Source organism: Trachemys scripta, chromosome 13, assembly GCF_013100865.1.
Source record: "Trachemys scripta elegans isolate TJP31775 chromosome 13, CAS_Tse_1.0, whole genome shotgun sequence".
Lineage (NCBI taxonomy): Eukaryota > Metazoa > Chordata > Testudines > Emydidae > Trachemys > Trachemys scripta.
This window is the reverse complement of record NC_048310.1, coordinates 4,917,426-4,932,446: the sequence shown is the minus strand read 5'-3', so window position 1 is coordinate 4,932,446 and position 15,021 is coordinate 4,917,426. Positions and strand designations below refer to the sequence as shown.

The 15,021-nt window shown below is 44.4% G+C and overlaps 1 protein-coding gene across 4 annotated transcripts in view; it reads right to left on the bottom strand.

Annotated features, from left to right (window-relative positions):
• The window catches only part of ANKRD11 (ankyrin repeat domain 11), a 217,959-nt gene that overhangs the window by 57,574 nt on the left and 145,364 nt on the right, over nucleotides 1–15,021 (bottom strand). For all 4 annotated transcript variants that reach the window (XM_034788311.1, XM_034788312.1, XM_034788309.1 and 1 more), the window contains one exon: nucleotides 1,564–1,708. In XM_034788311.1, the coding sequence (XP_034644202.1) occupies nucleotides 1,564–1,650 (87 nt within the window). In that variant the 5' untranslated portion in view covers nucleotides 1,651–1,708. The remainder of the gene's footprint in view (nucleotides 1–1,563; nucleotides 1,709–15,021) is intronic.

Sequence of the window (15,021 nt, the reverse complement as noted above, 5' to 3'; positions counted from 1 at the left end):
CAGTGCATGTTGTCAATTGTAAAGAAGGCAACAGCGTAAGGCTGTGCTAGGAACCAAGGTAATGATCAGCCCTGGAGAACCTATGAACTCCGAGCAAGCAGTCATCTGGAGGTAGAACAGAAGCTGGCAGAGGGCAGTATCTCCTTGCTACTGGAATGCTGCAAAACTTCTGCAATTGAGCAGTGTCTTTGCTAGATCCCATTCTGCAGCTCCCCCTGCAATCCTGCAGCCCGTGTTCTAATATTGAGTGGGAAGAGGAGAGCTGGCGTTCAGACACTACAGTGATAATCACAGTCTAGATGGATTAAATAGCATTAGCGCTGCTCCAAACGCTGCAGTTACTATGGAAGGGAGAGCACACTGCTGGAAAGTGCAAGTCACTCTTATAAATGCATCAGAAACAATACTATGGAAGCCCCAGCGAGGGAGAGGGATCAGGGAAGGGAGAGGAAAAGACGTGAAGAAAGAAGACCAGCAACATGGAAATGTGGAGGGAAAGTTAGTGAGAAAAGGAAAGACAGAGGATGGGAGAACAAGAGGCAACATCTTGGTTTGCTAATGAAACTCTGATTCACATATCAGGCAGGAGAAGTTCAAACAGCTTCAGAGGTAGGAAATGCTGGGACAAACTGAGTCAGGGGATAGAAGGAGACTGGGAAATATCTGTGTCTATAGCAGATTAACAGTTTTCAATACACATAGGTTTTTAATTTTAATTAAAAACGGCTTTCTATACACAATTTCTCAACCATAGAAGCTGCCTATAGACTTTATTGTAATCCAGTGGGACACTGCTAAGGACCATCAAAAAACTGGAGGGCAGGGGATGGAGCTCAGGTATGGGGCAAAATGAGCAGAATTTATGTTGGGGGTGTAATAGAAAAGAAAAAGCATCCTTAAACTCCCATTTCATTTCAGTAACCTCATCTGCAATTCTTAGCACAGATCAAACCTCACAAGCCTTAATTAAAATCCAAACAGCAATATTTTCAGCAGAGCTACTGAAATACTCACACCTGGTCAACCATTAATTAGAGCGTATCAGACTTCCATGTGTGCTCAGCACAGCTGAGATTCTTACATGGATACTGCATTTGTGGGACCAAGAACAGTATGCACAAAGAGATAAGTTCCTCCCTTACAGACATTCAGACAGTACTTCTGATTTCACAGCAGTTATTTATCCCTGCAATGGTTTAGATAGAAAACTTTAAAATTCACAATCATTTTATTGAACACCCATCCAAAGTGTCACCTACAGCACTGTCTCAAGTCACTACCATTCAGCTCCAGGACCTCGCAATAGGTATTACAGACTCTGGGAACAATGGGCCAAAGGGAAGCACATTGTAAGCTAGTCCTTATCAGTTGGCATGTCACCACTGTACAAATATTGTCTGATTCAGATTCAACACCATTTGCTGATACAGGGTGTTGGGCAATCTCTTAGCACAGCAAATACTGGAGTGGCTTATAAATGGCTGGACGCTGCCCAGTCCTGGCCTCTCACGGTGAACCTGCCCTCTCTAAAGTCAGGTGAATATGAAAAAAACAGCACGCTACCTTTTTCCCCGTTTGTTTCTCCACCATGTCGTTGCGGAGAGAGAAATCGTCTGACTGTGGTGTTCTAGAACACCCACCCTTGGGCATCGTTCTGCCTTCCTTACTTGATCTTCATTTATGCTGCCATCGCCTCGTCATCAACCGTCTGTTTAGAGAGAAGAATCAGAGATTTTATAAAGATCATTACAAAAGAGAAAATACAGGATAACTGCTGCGCTGCCAAAACAGGTACAAGCATCCACGCATCCCACTCAAGGTGGGGCCAATCTGCCATAGGCCCCAGATGCAATTCGTAAGGGAGCAAAGTGCCACCTGCATTCTAAGTTCTGGGCTGCTTCTGAGAGACTGCTTAATGTAATTGATCTTGGAGGCACCAGGGATCGGCATCGTGATGGGCTAGACTCAAATGGAAAGTGATACCCTTACTTTTTGTCTACAGAACTGATCTTAATTCCCACGTAGGGCGTAGCCTAAACCACAGTAAATTAATGCCCCAGGGCTTGTAAAGGTGGGTCCTATGTGTGACGTTGTGCAGTCTATATGGTTTTATAAAAACATGATAAGTGAATATAATGTAACTGGGATAGTTTTATAAAGATTTGATAATAAGTGAATATAATGCAACTGGGATATGCTTCGTGCAAAAGGTCTCTTGTAAGGTATCATTACAAAGCTCATAATCTACTGAGTGTGATCATCCTATTTGTAGAAATGTACCACTCTTGTATCTAAAACTAGAAATATAAAACATAACTTGTCTGCAGATGGCTGTGCTTACCTGTTAGTCTTCCTGTATGTGTGTGTGCTGGCAAGTGGGCAATGAAGCCTTGCAGTGACATGTGATCATGTCACCTGAACTGGAATCCATCTTTAACCTGGTGCTTTTCCAGTGAGGGGGAGTGGAAACCCAGAGGGACAAAGGGTTCCCGCCTTATGCAAAAGATATATAAAGGGGTGGAAGAGAACAAAGGGGAGAGAGGAGCCATCATGAAGAATCCCCTAGCTATCACCTGAGCTGGAACAAGAGCTGTACCAGGGGAAAAAATTGTGCCCAGGCCTGGAAGGTGTCCAGTCTGAGAAAAAACTTACTGAAGCATCTCTGAGAGTGAGATTATCTGTATTCAGTTTGATTAGGCAGATTTGCACATTTTAGTTTATTTTGCTTGGTGACTTACTTTGTTCTGTCTGTTACTACTTGGAACCACTTAAATCTTACTGTCTGTATTTAATAAAATCACTTTTTATTTAGTAATTTACTCAGAGTATGTATTAATACCTGGGGGAGCAAACAGCTGTGCATATCTCTCTATCAGTGTTATAGAGGGTGAACAATTTATGAGTTTGCCCTGCATAAGCTTTATGCAGGGTAAAACGGATTTATTTGGGTTTAGACCCCATTGGGAGTTGGGCATCTGAGTGCTAAAGACAAGCACACTACTGTAAGCTGTTTTCAGGTAAACTTGCAGCTTTGGGGCAAGTGATTCAGACCCTGGGTCTGTGTTGGAGCAGACAGGAGTGTCTGTCTCAACAAGACAGGGTGCTGGAGTCCTGAGCTGGCAGGGAAGACAGGAGCAGGGGTAGTCTTTGCACATCAGGTGGCAGCTCCCAAGGGGGTTTCTGTGATCCAACCCGTCACACTATGTATAGGTATTTTTGGCACTTAGGTAACTATTTGTGCCTATGGAGTCTATCATCAGTCCTATGAATTTTTCTGGTATTCAAGAGACTAATACATAAAGCAATTAACATGTGGTGAATTACAAAGTCCACTTACAAAATGTGCCTTTTGTATTGGCCTGCTTCTCATCTCTAGAGAAAACCAGAGGATGCGAACACAAGGTACAATGTTCCCTGCAAGGTTTTCAGAGAAGCCGCCCCAAGCCAAGCCCTTTCAGTCTCAGCATTGCCATTGTGCCTGGGCCTAGGTAAGGCCCAATTCAGGAGAATAACAAAGAGCTCTGTTGCCTGTGCCATGTGTTGCCTGGTTACAGAGCTGAAAAGACAACTGACATCTGAAATACACAGAAGTATGTGTTGTAACCAAGACCAGAAATGTGGTCTGGAGCCAGGACAGGCAAGGCCTTTTTGGGGAACAAAAATATCTCCTCTCCTGAGGTTAGAGGCTAAAAAGCGTCAGCACAACTGTATACTTCAGACTAGCGACCCAAATTGAGTCCGAAAGCAAAAGTCTTATTGTACTTAGGCTAAAACGACAAATGGGGGTCATTTGAAAAATCTTCCACCGGCTAATTGCCACCTGATGGCATAACACATTGCACCCATTAACTTTTGGTTATTTTTTTTTAAAGGTACAATTGCAGGAAATTGTCCAGGAACAGAGTAATTCCAGAACGCCATCCCCAGTCTGGGAATTTTGTGGGTGGGGACAGGCAAGAGAACAGAACTGAGATGGGGGAAAGCAAAACCTCATACCAATTTTTTGGGTGCCTAAAAAGCCACAGCTTTTAAGGCCCACAACTTGAAATGGTTTGAATCAGGAGGGTGTTTAGTTCCAAGGAGTGGGACTGAAACCCACCAGCTAACTTCATGCAGATTCATGGCTTCTGTTCTATTTTGTGTCTGGACAATGAGCCACCAATTCAGCACCTCTGACCAGCATTATATTCTGCTGCAAAGATCATCTTCCTAGCCCATCGCTTTGACCAGGTCACTCCACTCTTTGCATCCGTTCACAGGCTCCCTCTTCTCTATCATATCATACGTAAGCTACCTGTCTTCGCTCTCAAGGCCCTTCACTACCTATTCCCACCCGACCTATCAGATCTCATTCAGTATCAAAAGTTCGACTTCTGCCTCTAACTGGCTCATGGTGCTAGCCTCCATCGCCTCCTTGTTAAATTTTCAAACAATCACATTCATGTTTTCTCCTATGCTGCCTGCACCTCATGCTCAACATCTGCAAAACGAACTCCTCCTCTCCGAATCTCTCCGTAAAACTCTCCTCTGCCAAGAAGCCTACAAAAAAAACTTGGCAGTATTTAGGCTGGTGGTGTGCTAAGACCACCCACCGCCTGTCATGCTGACCAAGATTGTCTCATCATTCCCTTGTACTCCCCTGTTTGTCCATCTCTTGTCTAATACTTAGACTGGAAGCTCTTTGGGGCAGGGGCTGTCTTTTTGTGCTGTGTCTGTAGCGCCAGGGGGCTCTTGTCCTGAGTACTACTGTAATAGAAATAACAATATGACATTTACTTCAGAAAAATTCTATGGAAAGCTCTTCATTTGTAAACATGTCTGTAAACTATAAACCCTACCACAGGCTTTTCAGAGCTGTTTTTCAAACTTATAAAAACGCTCCATGCCCCTTTCGTAGCCCTACAACAGTAGAAGTTAACCAACCAAATGCTATCTATCCATAGATAATGCTGAGACACATCAGTTAACAAAACATGGCTTTCTTCAAAGCAGCCATGTTAGTTTCTGCTCTTAACACAGGTGGCTATGGAGAAATTATCCATATGTAGGAAATGGAAAAGGGCACCAGAGGTCTCCTTAGCTGTGGCTCCCAGCCAGGGCCGGCTCCAGCTTTTCTGCCGCCCCAAGCAGCCAAAAATAAAAAAAAGGACGAGGGGCGGCACTTCGGCGGCAGCTCAAGTGCACTGCTTCTTCGGCAGCGGGTCCTCCCTCTCTTCAGCGGCAATTTGGCGGCAGCTCAAAGAGGAAGAGAGGGAATGAGGGACCCGCCGCCGATTTCCCGCCGAAGACCCGGAGGCGCCGCCCCGATACCGGACAGACTGACGCCTCTTTCAATTGGCCGCCCCAAGCACCAGCTTCCAACACTGGTGCCTGGAGCCGGCCCTGCTCCCAGCCCCAAGTGAGGGTAGTTGTGTAGGGAAGCTCAGCTATGCCGGATTCCAGAGATGCACAGTAAGGACATTTCACTGCTTCTTTCTAAAATGGAGGTAGATGGAATGACACCTCCCACTCTGCGGGGAAACTGGGGAGCAGAACATGCAAAGGAGGCTGAAAAGCCTCTCTCATCCTTTCCAGGGCCAGTGATGAGTGGGGAGGAATCCAGCAGATTGGTAACATCAAAGCACAGGCAAACTGAGATTACTATTAACATTAAAGTGAAATACACCAAAAAAACGTCACCATGATTTTCAGAGTAGCATGACCGTCCAACAGTGGATGTCTCTATAGTCCCACTACATAGCACTGCAAGGGCATGAAGCCCACGGTGAACATGGGAGCTCATATCAAAATGCAGACAAAAAATGACTAGAAGCAGCATCTTAAAAAGGTGAGCTGGCTTTCACTGGGCATTATAAGTTGGGAAGAGTAACTGTTGGGATTCATAAAACCCAGGGTCAAGACTGAGCCGTCCTTGGTACTATGACAGACCAGCATTACTGATTTGGTCCACACAGATTAGGCAGAATATAAACTTTCATGTTAAAAAAAAAAAAAGATGTTGAGCCTTCGTGAAGTGGAGAAAACCATGCACACATGACCAGCTGCAGTGATTCCAGGCACTTCTTAGGTCCCCAGGACACGCAGGATTGTTCTCTACAGACTATTCTCTGTGTTCTGTCTGGTATCAAAGTTGTCACCATTTCCACCTGAGGCAAAGCTCAGTGTAAGTGTGGAAGCTTGTCTCTCTCACCAACAGAAGCTGGTCCAGTAAAAGCCATTACCTCCCCCACCTTGTCTCACCGCTTCCACTGGTACGTTATTTTCAACCTCCCAAATCTCAGCAGTGGAGAGTTTTCTCTGATTTGCCCAGCCTACGTATTCCTTTCTTAATCTCATCCCATTAGTCCTAGTTATAACCCGAACTTGAGCTGAGTCCCACTAACAAGGCAAAGGAAACACATATGAGTGTTTGTGGGCGGGGGGACGCTGGAGGTGATGAGTGAGACATGAGTAGAGCTCCGCTACTCCAGTGCTTGCATGGGGTCACAAGGAGTCATTCGAGCATATGCACTTCAACAACAGTATGAACATCTAAGCAACGGAGATTCAAAGCACTTGGTATCAAAGATGGAAATTCAGTTTTAGTCTACATGGGATATTAAACCACACGGCACACAGAACAGCTTTACTTGCTGTAGTTATATTAATGCATGAACCGGCATGCATGGGATCAGGGCAGTGACATTGTGCCCTGTAACACAGACTATGTCAAATTACAAACCACGTCCAATTTAGGATTGCATTTCAAATGCTTCACTAAAATTAGGTTTTATGGTCATGTGTACAATCAATTTATTCTTGAAAAAATCTGTCCACACTGGCTGTCATTGTGTCTGTTTGTAACCAGGGTATATACCTACTCACGTGGAGCCTGGAAAACCTGTTTAACTGAGAAAAGGCTAGACGGGTGCCAGATTAATTCCATACCCCTTCTGTTCATCTCGCTGACTCATTACACTTGGAAAGCTGGCTGCCTCTTCATGTAAACAGAGCACTGGCCTATTTAACAGCTTGGAGGGAGTATTACATTTGCACAACAATTACCAATAATGCTTGCAATCCTCATTTCATTTTTAAGCACAGTTAATAGAAGTCAGAGGGGCGGTACAAATGCCCAATTTGTAAGAGCTACCCCCAAGATAAAAGGAGTGAAGGCCGTTGCTGACACATGCATGCAAGCAGGATCAGGGGAGGGATGTTAGTATTACATACAATTTGGCTCCAATCCCTCCTAATCTGAAAACTGGACAAACCACCCGTTCTACTACACTGCTTTAAACTTTACTTCCCTACCAGGAGACAATCGTCAACATTTCTATTTTGTAAACAATTAACTAAGCTCCTTGAACCAGATGATTACACTTCTGTCACACAATAAGGAAGTGGGAGACCAAGCGAGCACAACGTAATAAAATCCCTAACACATTTCCAGAACAACAAAAGAAACTGTTTACATGTGGCAGGCAGCCAAGCTACTGGACTCCACCAACCCAGGCGCAAACAAGTGCGTACCAGCCTTTTCAACCTGGTTCCCATAGACATTTGCAAATTATTTTTATCTAGAGGTTTCAATGCATCCCCCAGGGAAAGAGGGTAAGGGGGAGGTGTAAAACTTCCTAAGACATAGCAGGCCTGTAAATTACAGCTGACTGCTGGGTCATGAAACCCTATTACGGGCAACAGATATCAGTAAAGCTGGCTATGAGACTAAGAAATATCCCTCAGGCCCCTGTGTATAAGCAGAGTTATTTTAGTCCCCTCTGCTCTTTCTCCACAGAAATGAACACAATGCTTTTCAAACTTTTACCACCACCCACTAAAATAACAAAACGTGTAGCAGCAAACAGCATTTCTGTATCCATTCGCTTCTCTCATCGCCTGCTGTTTGGCATCATCTGCTCCAAGGACTGCAGCGCCTTCCTCCACGACACAACCCGATTTATAGGAGGTCAGAACGGTTAAGATGTTGCCAACTGTTTGGCAAGCATCTCTCCCTGCCCCCGCCTAGTACACTGTCATGCTATTCTGCAGCCAGCAGACCCGGAGGGAACCCTGCAGAAATTGAAACATTTGGTGGCCTTATAAGGAACAGATCTGGGTATTTGCCTATGGAGTCCTCCACTAACAAATCCGAACTCCACTACAAAATGAGGCTAGTTTCCATGGGGAGACACCATCCTCTCTCCTCTATTGGAGGCACAAGCCAGCCCACAGAATTTTTATTTTCCCCAAGCCGTGTCAAATCCAGAGCTGCACAATCAATCCCAACATCTCGATGGGTGACCTCAAAATGGGATGGAGCCAAAAAGGAAAAAATTAACTGTACTTCCAAAAATGCACTATTATGAAACAAGTGTTCCCTGTCCCTCCTCATTTTAAAACAACATTTACCTTTGATGAGGCCCAGTTGTTGTTATGGATTGGAGGGGAGGGCATGCAATAGTATGGGACACTCAGAATTACAAAGGCCTCCCCTTAAGACAAAATTGGGCTCCCTGTCATCCTTGCTGCTACAGCGATGACAGACTTATTTAGGATTGGCAGAAACGTATCCAGCTGGGCTCTCCGAAAGCACTACTCTGATTTCTCACCGCCACCCAGTATGATAACAATGTGCTTTTTTATATAAGGGAAATCTCTTTTGTACCTAGAGTTCATCTGCCAATAATGCATATTTATCCACAGTATTTTTTACATCTCTTCCTTTTACAGACACAGCTGTGCTGGCTCTTACACTGGTTACCTGTGAATACATGAGATGATGAGAGGTCTTAGGATATTTTCATGTGCATAATATATACTGTACATAGAAAGAATGGGCTGCCAACAGTTTCTATACATGTGTTTTGATTAGTAAATATTGTTTTTAAAGACAAATATGAATAACTGTGCAAATGTCCTGTTAAACATTAAACTTTGAAACAGAGCTTGAATCATTTCTTTCCAGGCACAAAGTCTGGTGAAGCTGCAGTTAAGGCTGATCAGAAACAACATTAACCTTGTACGGAAATAACAATTAAAAAAATATTAAATTTTTGAAAGCCTGGAAAACTACACCTGAGGTTCTACTTACAAACCCCAAACCTTGGAGTGTCAAATGTGCATTACATGTAGTGTGAGTTTTATACAGGTGTTGCCAATAACAACCGTGATTCTTCCTCCCCACACTTCATCTTTACTTTATCTTGTCTATCCCATAATGTAAAGAACGGGGAGTAGGAGGTTTGTATCTGTGGATGAACTAGATCTAGCGAAAGGTACATGTATAATTGATTATATAGTTATTCTTGGGGAACGGAGAATAATTATTGTCCTTTCTATGCTCTGGTTAGATTCAGGAAGTGGAAAGTCCGTCTTTTTCTATAGTTGTGTAAGGGTATAGGAAGGCAGGAGTGCTCTGAGCTAAGCAATGTAAACACAGGTGCAGTTTAGTTTGGTTTGAATAATATTACAGCATGTAATCACAAAGATTAAGAATAAGATATTCTAGCATAATGGATACTGATTGAATGAATCTATGCATTTTTAGAGAATAAAGGTGTCTCTAAGTTTCCAGTTGTTCTGAAAGTAACAGTTAGGGGGTTCCGTTAAGGCTGTTTGAGTGACCTTAACTGTAGGTTACCAAGCTTTCAACTCCATTTTTAAAGTATTTTTGCCTGGTTCCTTAGGTTTTCTTTTTAAATGTATAACAAATTCAAGAACTGGTCTGAAATCAACAAGATTTCATTCAATATAGTGCAAGGTACTACACTTAGGAAGGAAAAAGTAAAAGCACAACTACAAACTGGGGAATAACTGGCTAGGTGGTAGTACTGCTGAAAAGGATCTGGGATTATAGTGGATCACAAACTGAATATGAGTCAACGTGATGCAACTGCAAAAAAGGCTAATATCATTCCAGGCTGTATTAACATCAGTGTTGTATGTAAGACACAGGAGGGAATTGTCCCACTCTACTCGACACTGGTGAGGCCTCAGCTGGGGTACTGTGTCCAATTCAGGGAGCCACATTTTAGGAAATATGTGGACAAATTGGAGAGAGCCCAGAGAGCAACAAAACAAACAAAAATGATAAAAGGTTTCAAAAACCTGATCTATTAGGAAATGTTGAGAACTGGGCCTGTTTATTCTTGAGAAAAGAAGACTGAGAAGGGCTCTGATAACAGTCTCCAAATAAGTTATGGCTGTTATAAAGAGGACAGTGATCAATTGTTCTCCATGGCCACTGAAGGTAGGACAAGAAATAATGGTCTTAATTTGCAGCAAGGGAGATTGAGGTTAGATATTAGGAAAAGCTTTCTAACTCTAAGGGTAGTTCAGCTCTGGACCAGGCTTCCCAGGGAGGGTGTGGAATCCCCATCGTTGGAGGTTTTTAAGAACTGGTTGGACAGACACCTGCCAGTTACGGTCAAGGTTTACTTGGTCCTGCCCTAACACAGGGGGCTGGGCTCGATGGCCTCTCAAGGTCCCTTCCAGCCTGACATTTCTACGATTCTATAGGAGAATTGCTCTGTGACCGAAACCCTGGCAGGGACTCCCCTATTCCTTCTCAGACTGCCTCTCTCTGGCCTCATGTGTCTTCCTTTCTCCTATTCTCCAGACCACTCCCCATCCCTCCAAGGTGACCTTTCCTCTCCCACTCTTTGCACTCCTACCCCCTTACACACACACTCTGCCTGATGCTTTTATAATTAACATCCCATGGAAACTCAAGTCAGCCAAGTTATTTAGGCGCCCCCCCAATTGCCACTTTCAGAACAACTGGAAACTTAGAGGCACCTTTATTCTCCAACAATGCATAGATATATGGAGATATATACCTATCTCATAGAGCTGGAAGGGACCCTGAAAGGTCATCGAGTCCAGCCCCCTGCCTTCACTAGCAGGACCAAGTACTGATTTTTGCCCCAGATCCCTAAGTGGCCGCCTCAAGGATTGAACTTACAACCCTGGGTTTAGCAGGCCAATGCTCAAACCACTGAGCTATCCCTCCCCCCAGATCTATTTCTTCAGTATCCATTATGCTATAATATCTTATTCTTAATCTTTGCGATTACATGAAGACCTGATTACAACAGACATCCCCTCAATAAAGTGAAAGGAAGGGTCCAGGACCTTAACAGCACTTTCTAAAGAGCCTATCAACCACGCATGTCTTATTATGTATAGTATGTGGAAATCGTTATTCGTACTTCAGTCATTTCCTCACCACGTTGAGGTTTAATTCAAGTCTTACACTAGTTATTGGGCATTTTACAAAACGGAGACACACTGAAACGAGAGAGAGAAGCTCAGATTGCCACGCTACTTTGCGTACCTTGCTATGCACAAAGGACTTAAGGAACACAATCAAAGTCATGTTAAAAACTTTACATAAATTGAGAAGAATAAGGCTCCTAGATAGCTCTGTCATGGTAACTTATTGCAATAGCAATTCTTGACAACCAGTTAAATTTAACCACAAAAAATCCACACAAAGGTTTGATTGTTATTTTCTATCCTAACACACGTGCAGTGGGCATCAGTTTAGTGTCACAGCTGGAAACCTCCAACCATGTACAACAATGCCCAGAAAAATCCAGACAGGACCACTCTCACAATGTACACCACAGCTTAAAATAAAGAGCTCTTATAGCACCCCTTCAAATGACGGGCCACGGTTTTGCCCATATGATTTCTTGAGCATCCAATTTTCTCACAATCCTGTCACCTCAATTATCCACATGCAGTTGCAGCTGGATGATACTGCTACATTTTTGGACATCACTGAGTGGCTCGCGACTGGCCAGTTACAAAATTCCCTTTTGTTACAGTTGGTTCTCTGCTTTGTGGTCCAAGAACAGAATCAGTTGCTGTGAGGAAATCTTCAGCATAGCATGACTATTACAGGAAGGCTGGGACAGCTTGGGGTCCATCTGCGCCACATCTTTTGTCATGCCAGAGGACCTGATTACAACCCCCTCAGTAAGGTTAAAGGAACGGACCAGGATGTTAACAAAATTGAACTAAAGCCTTCAAGAGTCCAAGGCTTTAGCACTGTGTGGGTCTCTTCCATACTCCAAAATGGAATCATGCTTTAATTGTATAAGAGAACTAGTTTGATACTTGATCTTCCTAAGGGGGACAGGAGGGTTGGATAGGGTGTGGGGTCCCAGGGGGCGGTTGAGGCGGGGGGTCCTGGGAGGGGGCAGTTAGGGGACAGGGAGCGGGGGGTTGGATGGGTCAGAGGTTCTGAGGGGGGCAGTCAAAGGGCAGAAAGTGGGAGGGGGCGGATAGGGGACGGCGGCCACACTATTTGGGGAGGGACAGCCTTCCCTACCCGGCCCTCCATCCAGTTTTGCAACTCCAATGTGGCCCTCGGGCCAAAAGTTTGCCCACCCCTGCATTAGCAGGAGTGTTGTAAGACAGACATGAGATGTAATTTTTCTGCTCTAATCCGCGCTGATTAGGCCTCAACTGGAGTCCTATGTTCAGTTCTAGGTGCCACATTTCAGGAAAGATGTGGACAAATTGGAGAAAGTCCAGAGAAGAGCAACAAAAATGATTAAAAGGCTAGAAAACATGACCTATGAAGGAAGATTGAAAAAAAAAACTGGGCTTGTTTAGTCTGGAGAAGAGAAGACTGAGGGGGGACATGAGAACAGTTTTCAAGTACAAAAAAGATTGTTACAAGGAGGAGAGAGAAAAAATTGTTCTCTTTAATCTTTGAGGATAGGACAAGCAGCAATGGACTTAAATTGCAGCAAGGGAGGCTTAAGTTGGACATTAGGAAAACTTCCTGTCAGGGTGGTTAAGCACTGGAGTAAATTTGCCTGCGGAGGTTGTGGAATCTCCATGGTTGGAGGTTTCTAAGAGCAGGTTAGACAAACACCTGTCAGGGATGGTCTAGATAACACTTAGTCCTGCCATGAGTCCAGGGGACTGGACTAGAAGACCACTCAAGGTCCCTTCCAGCCCTGCAATTCTATGATTCTAAGTAAAGGTTCTATATACATGCAACATGATATTATATAATTTCTCAGTTACTGAGTCTAGAGTTAAGGAACAAGGTATGAAAACCAGTCAGATAAGAAATCCACTTCTTAAGACTGATTGCCACTGGAGAGTCTGTGTTCATTTAAAATAATCATTGGGGCTAAGAACACCCATCTTTCTTTATTTTGTAACATAAAATTCAGTGACCTGTGGACTGGATCCTCACCGTCCCCAGAGTGAATCCAAGTCTGCAACTCACTTGAGGGCTCTGCTGACAACAAGCGGAGGAAATGCAGCTCAAGTGGCTGATGAGTAGCAGAGCCCTGAGAATGAACTCAGCCTTGTATTCACTTTGATGACTCCTATTGGTAGAACACTGGGTTTTTGTTTGGTTCAGTTTCAGAAATCTCAATGGTTTTAATAGCAAGACTCCTGGTTTGCAGGAGAGCAAGCTAGGGCAGGCTGCCAGCAGTAGAGCTCCCTTACTGCCACTTCCTGGACACAAGCTAAGATCAGAAGAAAGGGGGTGAAACAGGCAAGGTTGGAGGGAGAGGTGCGCTGACGCACAGACATAAGGCTGCTAAACTACAGTACTAGGATCCTTGCACTAAGATGCAGAAATAGACATTTATTAGCAGCTGTATGACTTCTCTTGAGAGTATTAACTGTAGCATTGTTATTCTGATGTTTGGGGTGGTTGTTAACTCACGTTTTCAAGATGGAAGAACACTTCACGATAACTCACAGAGGTTACTGAGAATTCTTTGTCCTCCATCTGGTGTGGAATACATAAGAATGAATGAAGGGATATCAGAGATTCAACCCACAGTGTATCATGGAACTCTGAGTTGCAGCTATTCTGTATACCCTGGCAAGCCAAGTGATAGCTCAAGGCCAGCCTCGTGTAGTTTCTCAGACATACCTGTATGTACATAGGGGCATCCATATGTTTTATAATCTCCTAAGAAAAGAATTTCCATAAATCAAGTTGCATTTACAGAATCATGGCAGAAAGGACTGACTAAAAGATGTTTGTTTTGCAACTGTGGTTTCTTTCTTGAGCCAGTGTTCCTGCAGGTGCACTGCCTTTCCTCCTATACTCCTGATCTGCATACTTCTCATTTTCCTCATTCCTGGCACTGACTGCTTATCACAAGCAGGGCTTGCTAGCTGAACACGATTTTAATAGAAAGATATTACATCAGCTTACACAAGTGCCATCTGTTTTTTCCTTAAGGAAAGCTGAGACTCTGAGAGCTATCAGAATGTTATGGATTTGTGCTTCTTATTTTGAGCCACCTGAACATTATAGGCCTCGATATTGGTGTATTTCCACCACAAAAAGCTTGTGTTTAGATTCTACTCTCCTGGAGGCAAACTCAAGGGTGCCCACATTTACATAAAGTAAAGTTGCTCAAGAAAAACACACTTGTTCACCGTGTGCACTGAACATGCCTGAGTTCCATTGGTATCCCACTATAGTGAGGCAGAGTGGCCTCCCTCCAAACTGAAGAGTGAGGGATTGATACACTCCCCCTGGTGAGCGGAGCTAAATCTGCCCTACCCATCTCACCGGAAGTCCGGGGGCAGAACAGAAAGTATAAAAGGAGAGCTGTGAAGCTTAGCTGGGCTGGACCATAGGAGGGAGCAGACCTCTCTTCCAGCAAGCAGAGACCTCTACAGGATCCCGGACTAGCACCCGAATGGAGCTGCGCCCGGCTGTTGGAGGAGACAGAAGACCCTGATGAGGGACTCAAGTGTCCACTACCCAACTGCGAGGCAATGAGGCAGTTGTTGGTGCTCCAGCGAGCGGGGCTCTAAGTGGGGTAGGAAGTAGCCAAGGGGAACCAGACCTTGACCGGGTTGGGCTGCCAGGAAGTGATGCAGCATGGTTCCGTGGTTTCCCTGCTGACCCAGTGGCGGGACTGCCTGTCACTGATGGGCTTGGGTGGGACCGGGTCCCCCTACCCCTTCTGCTGACATCTGTCACCTGGGTGGCTTCAAACTCAATCTAGGCCAAGAGGCCTGCACTAAAGACTGTGCTCT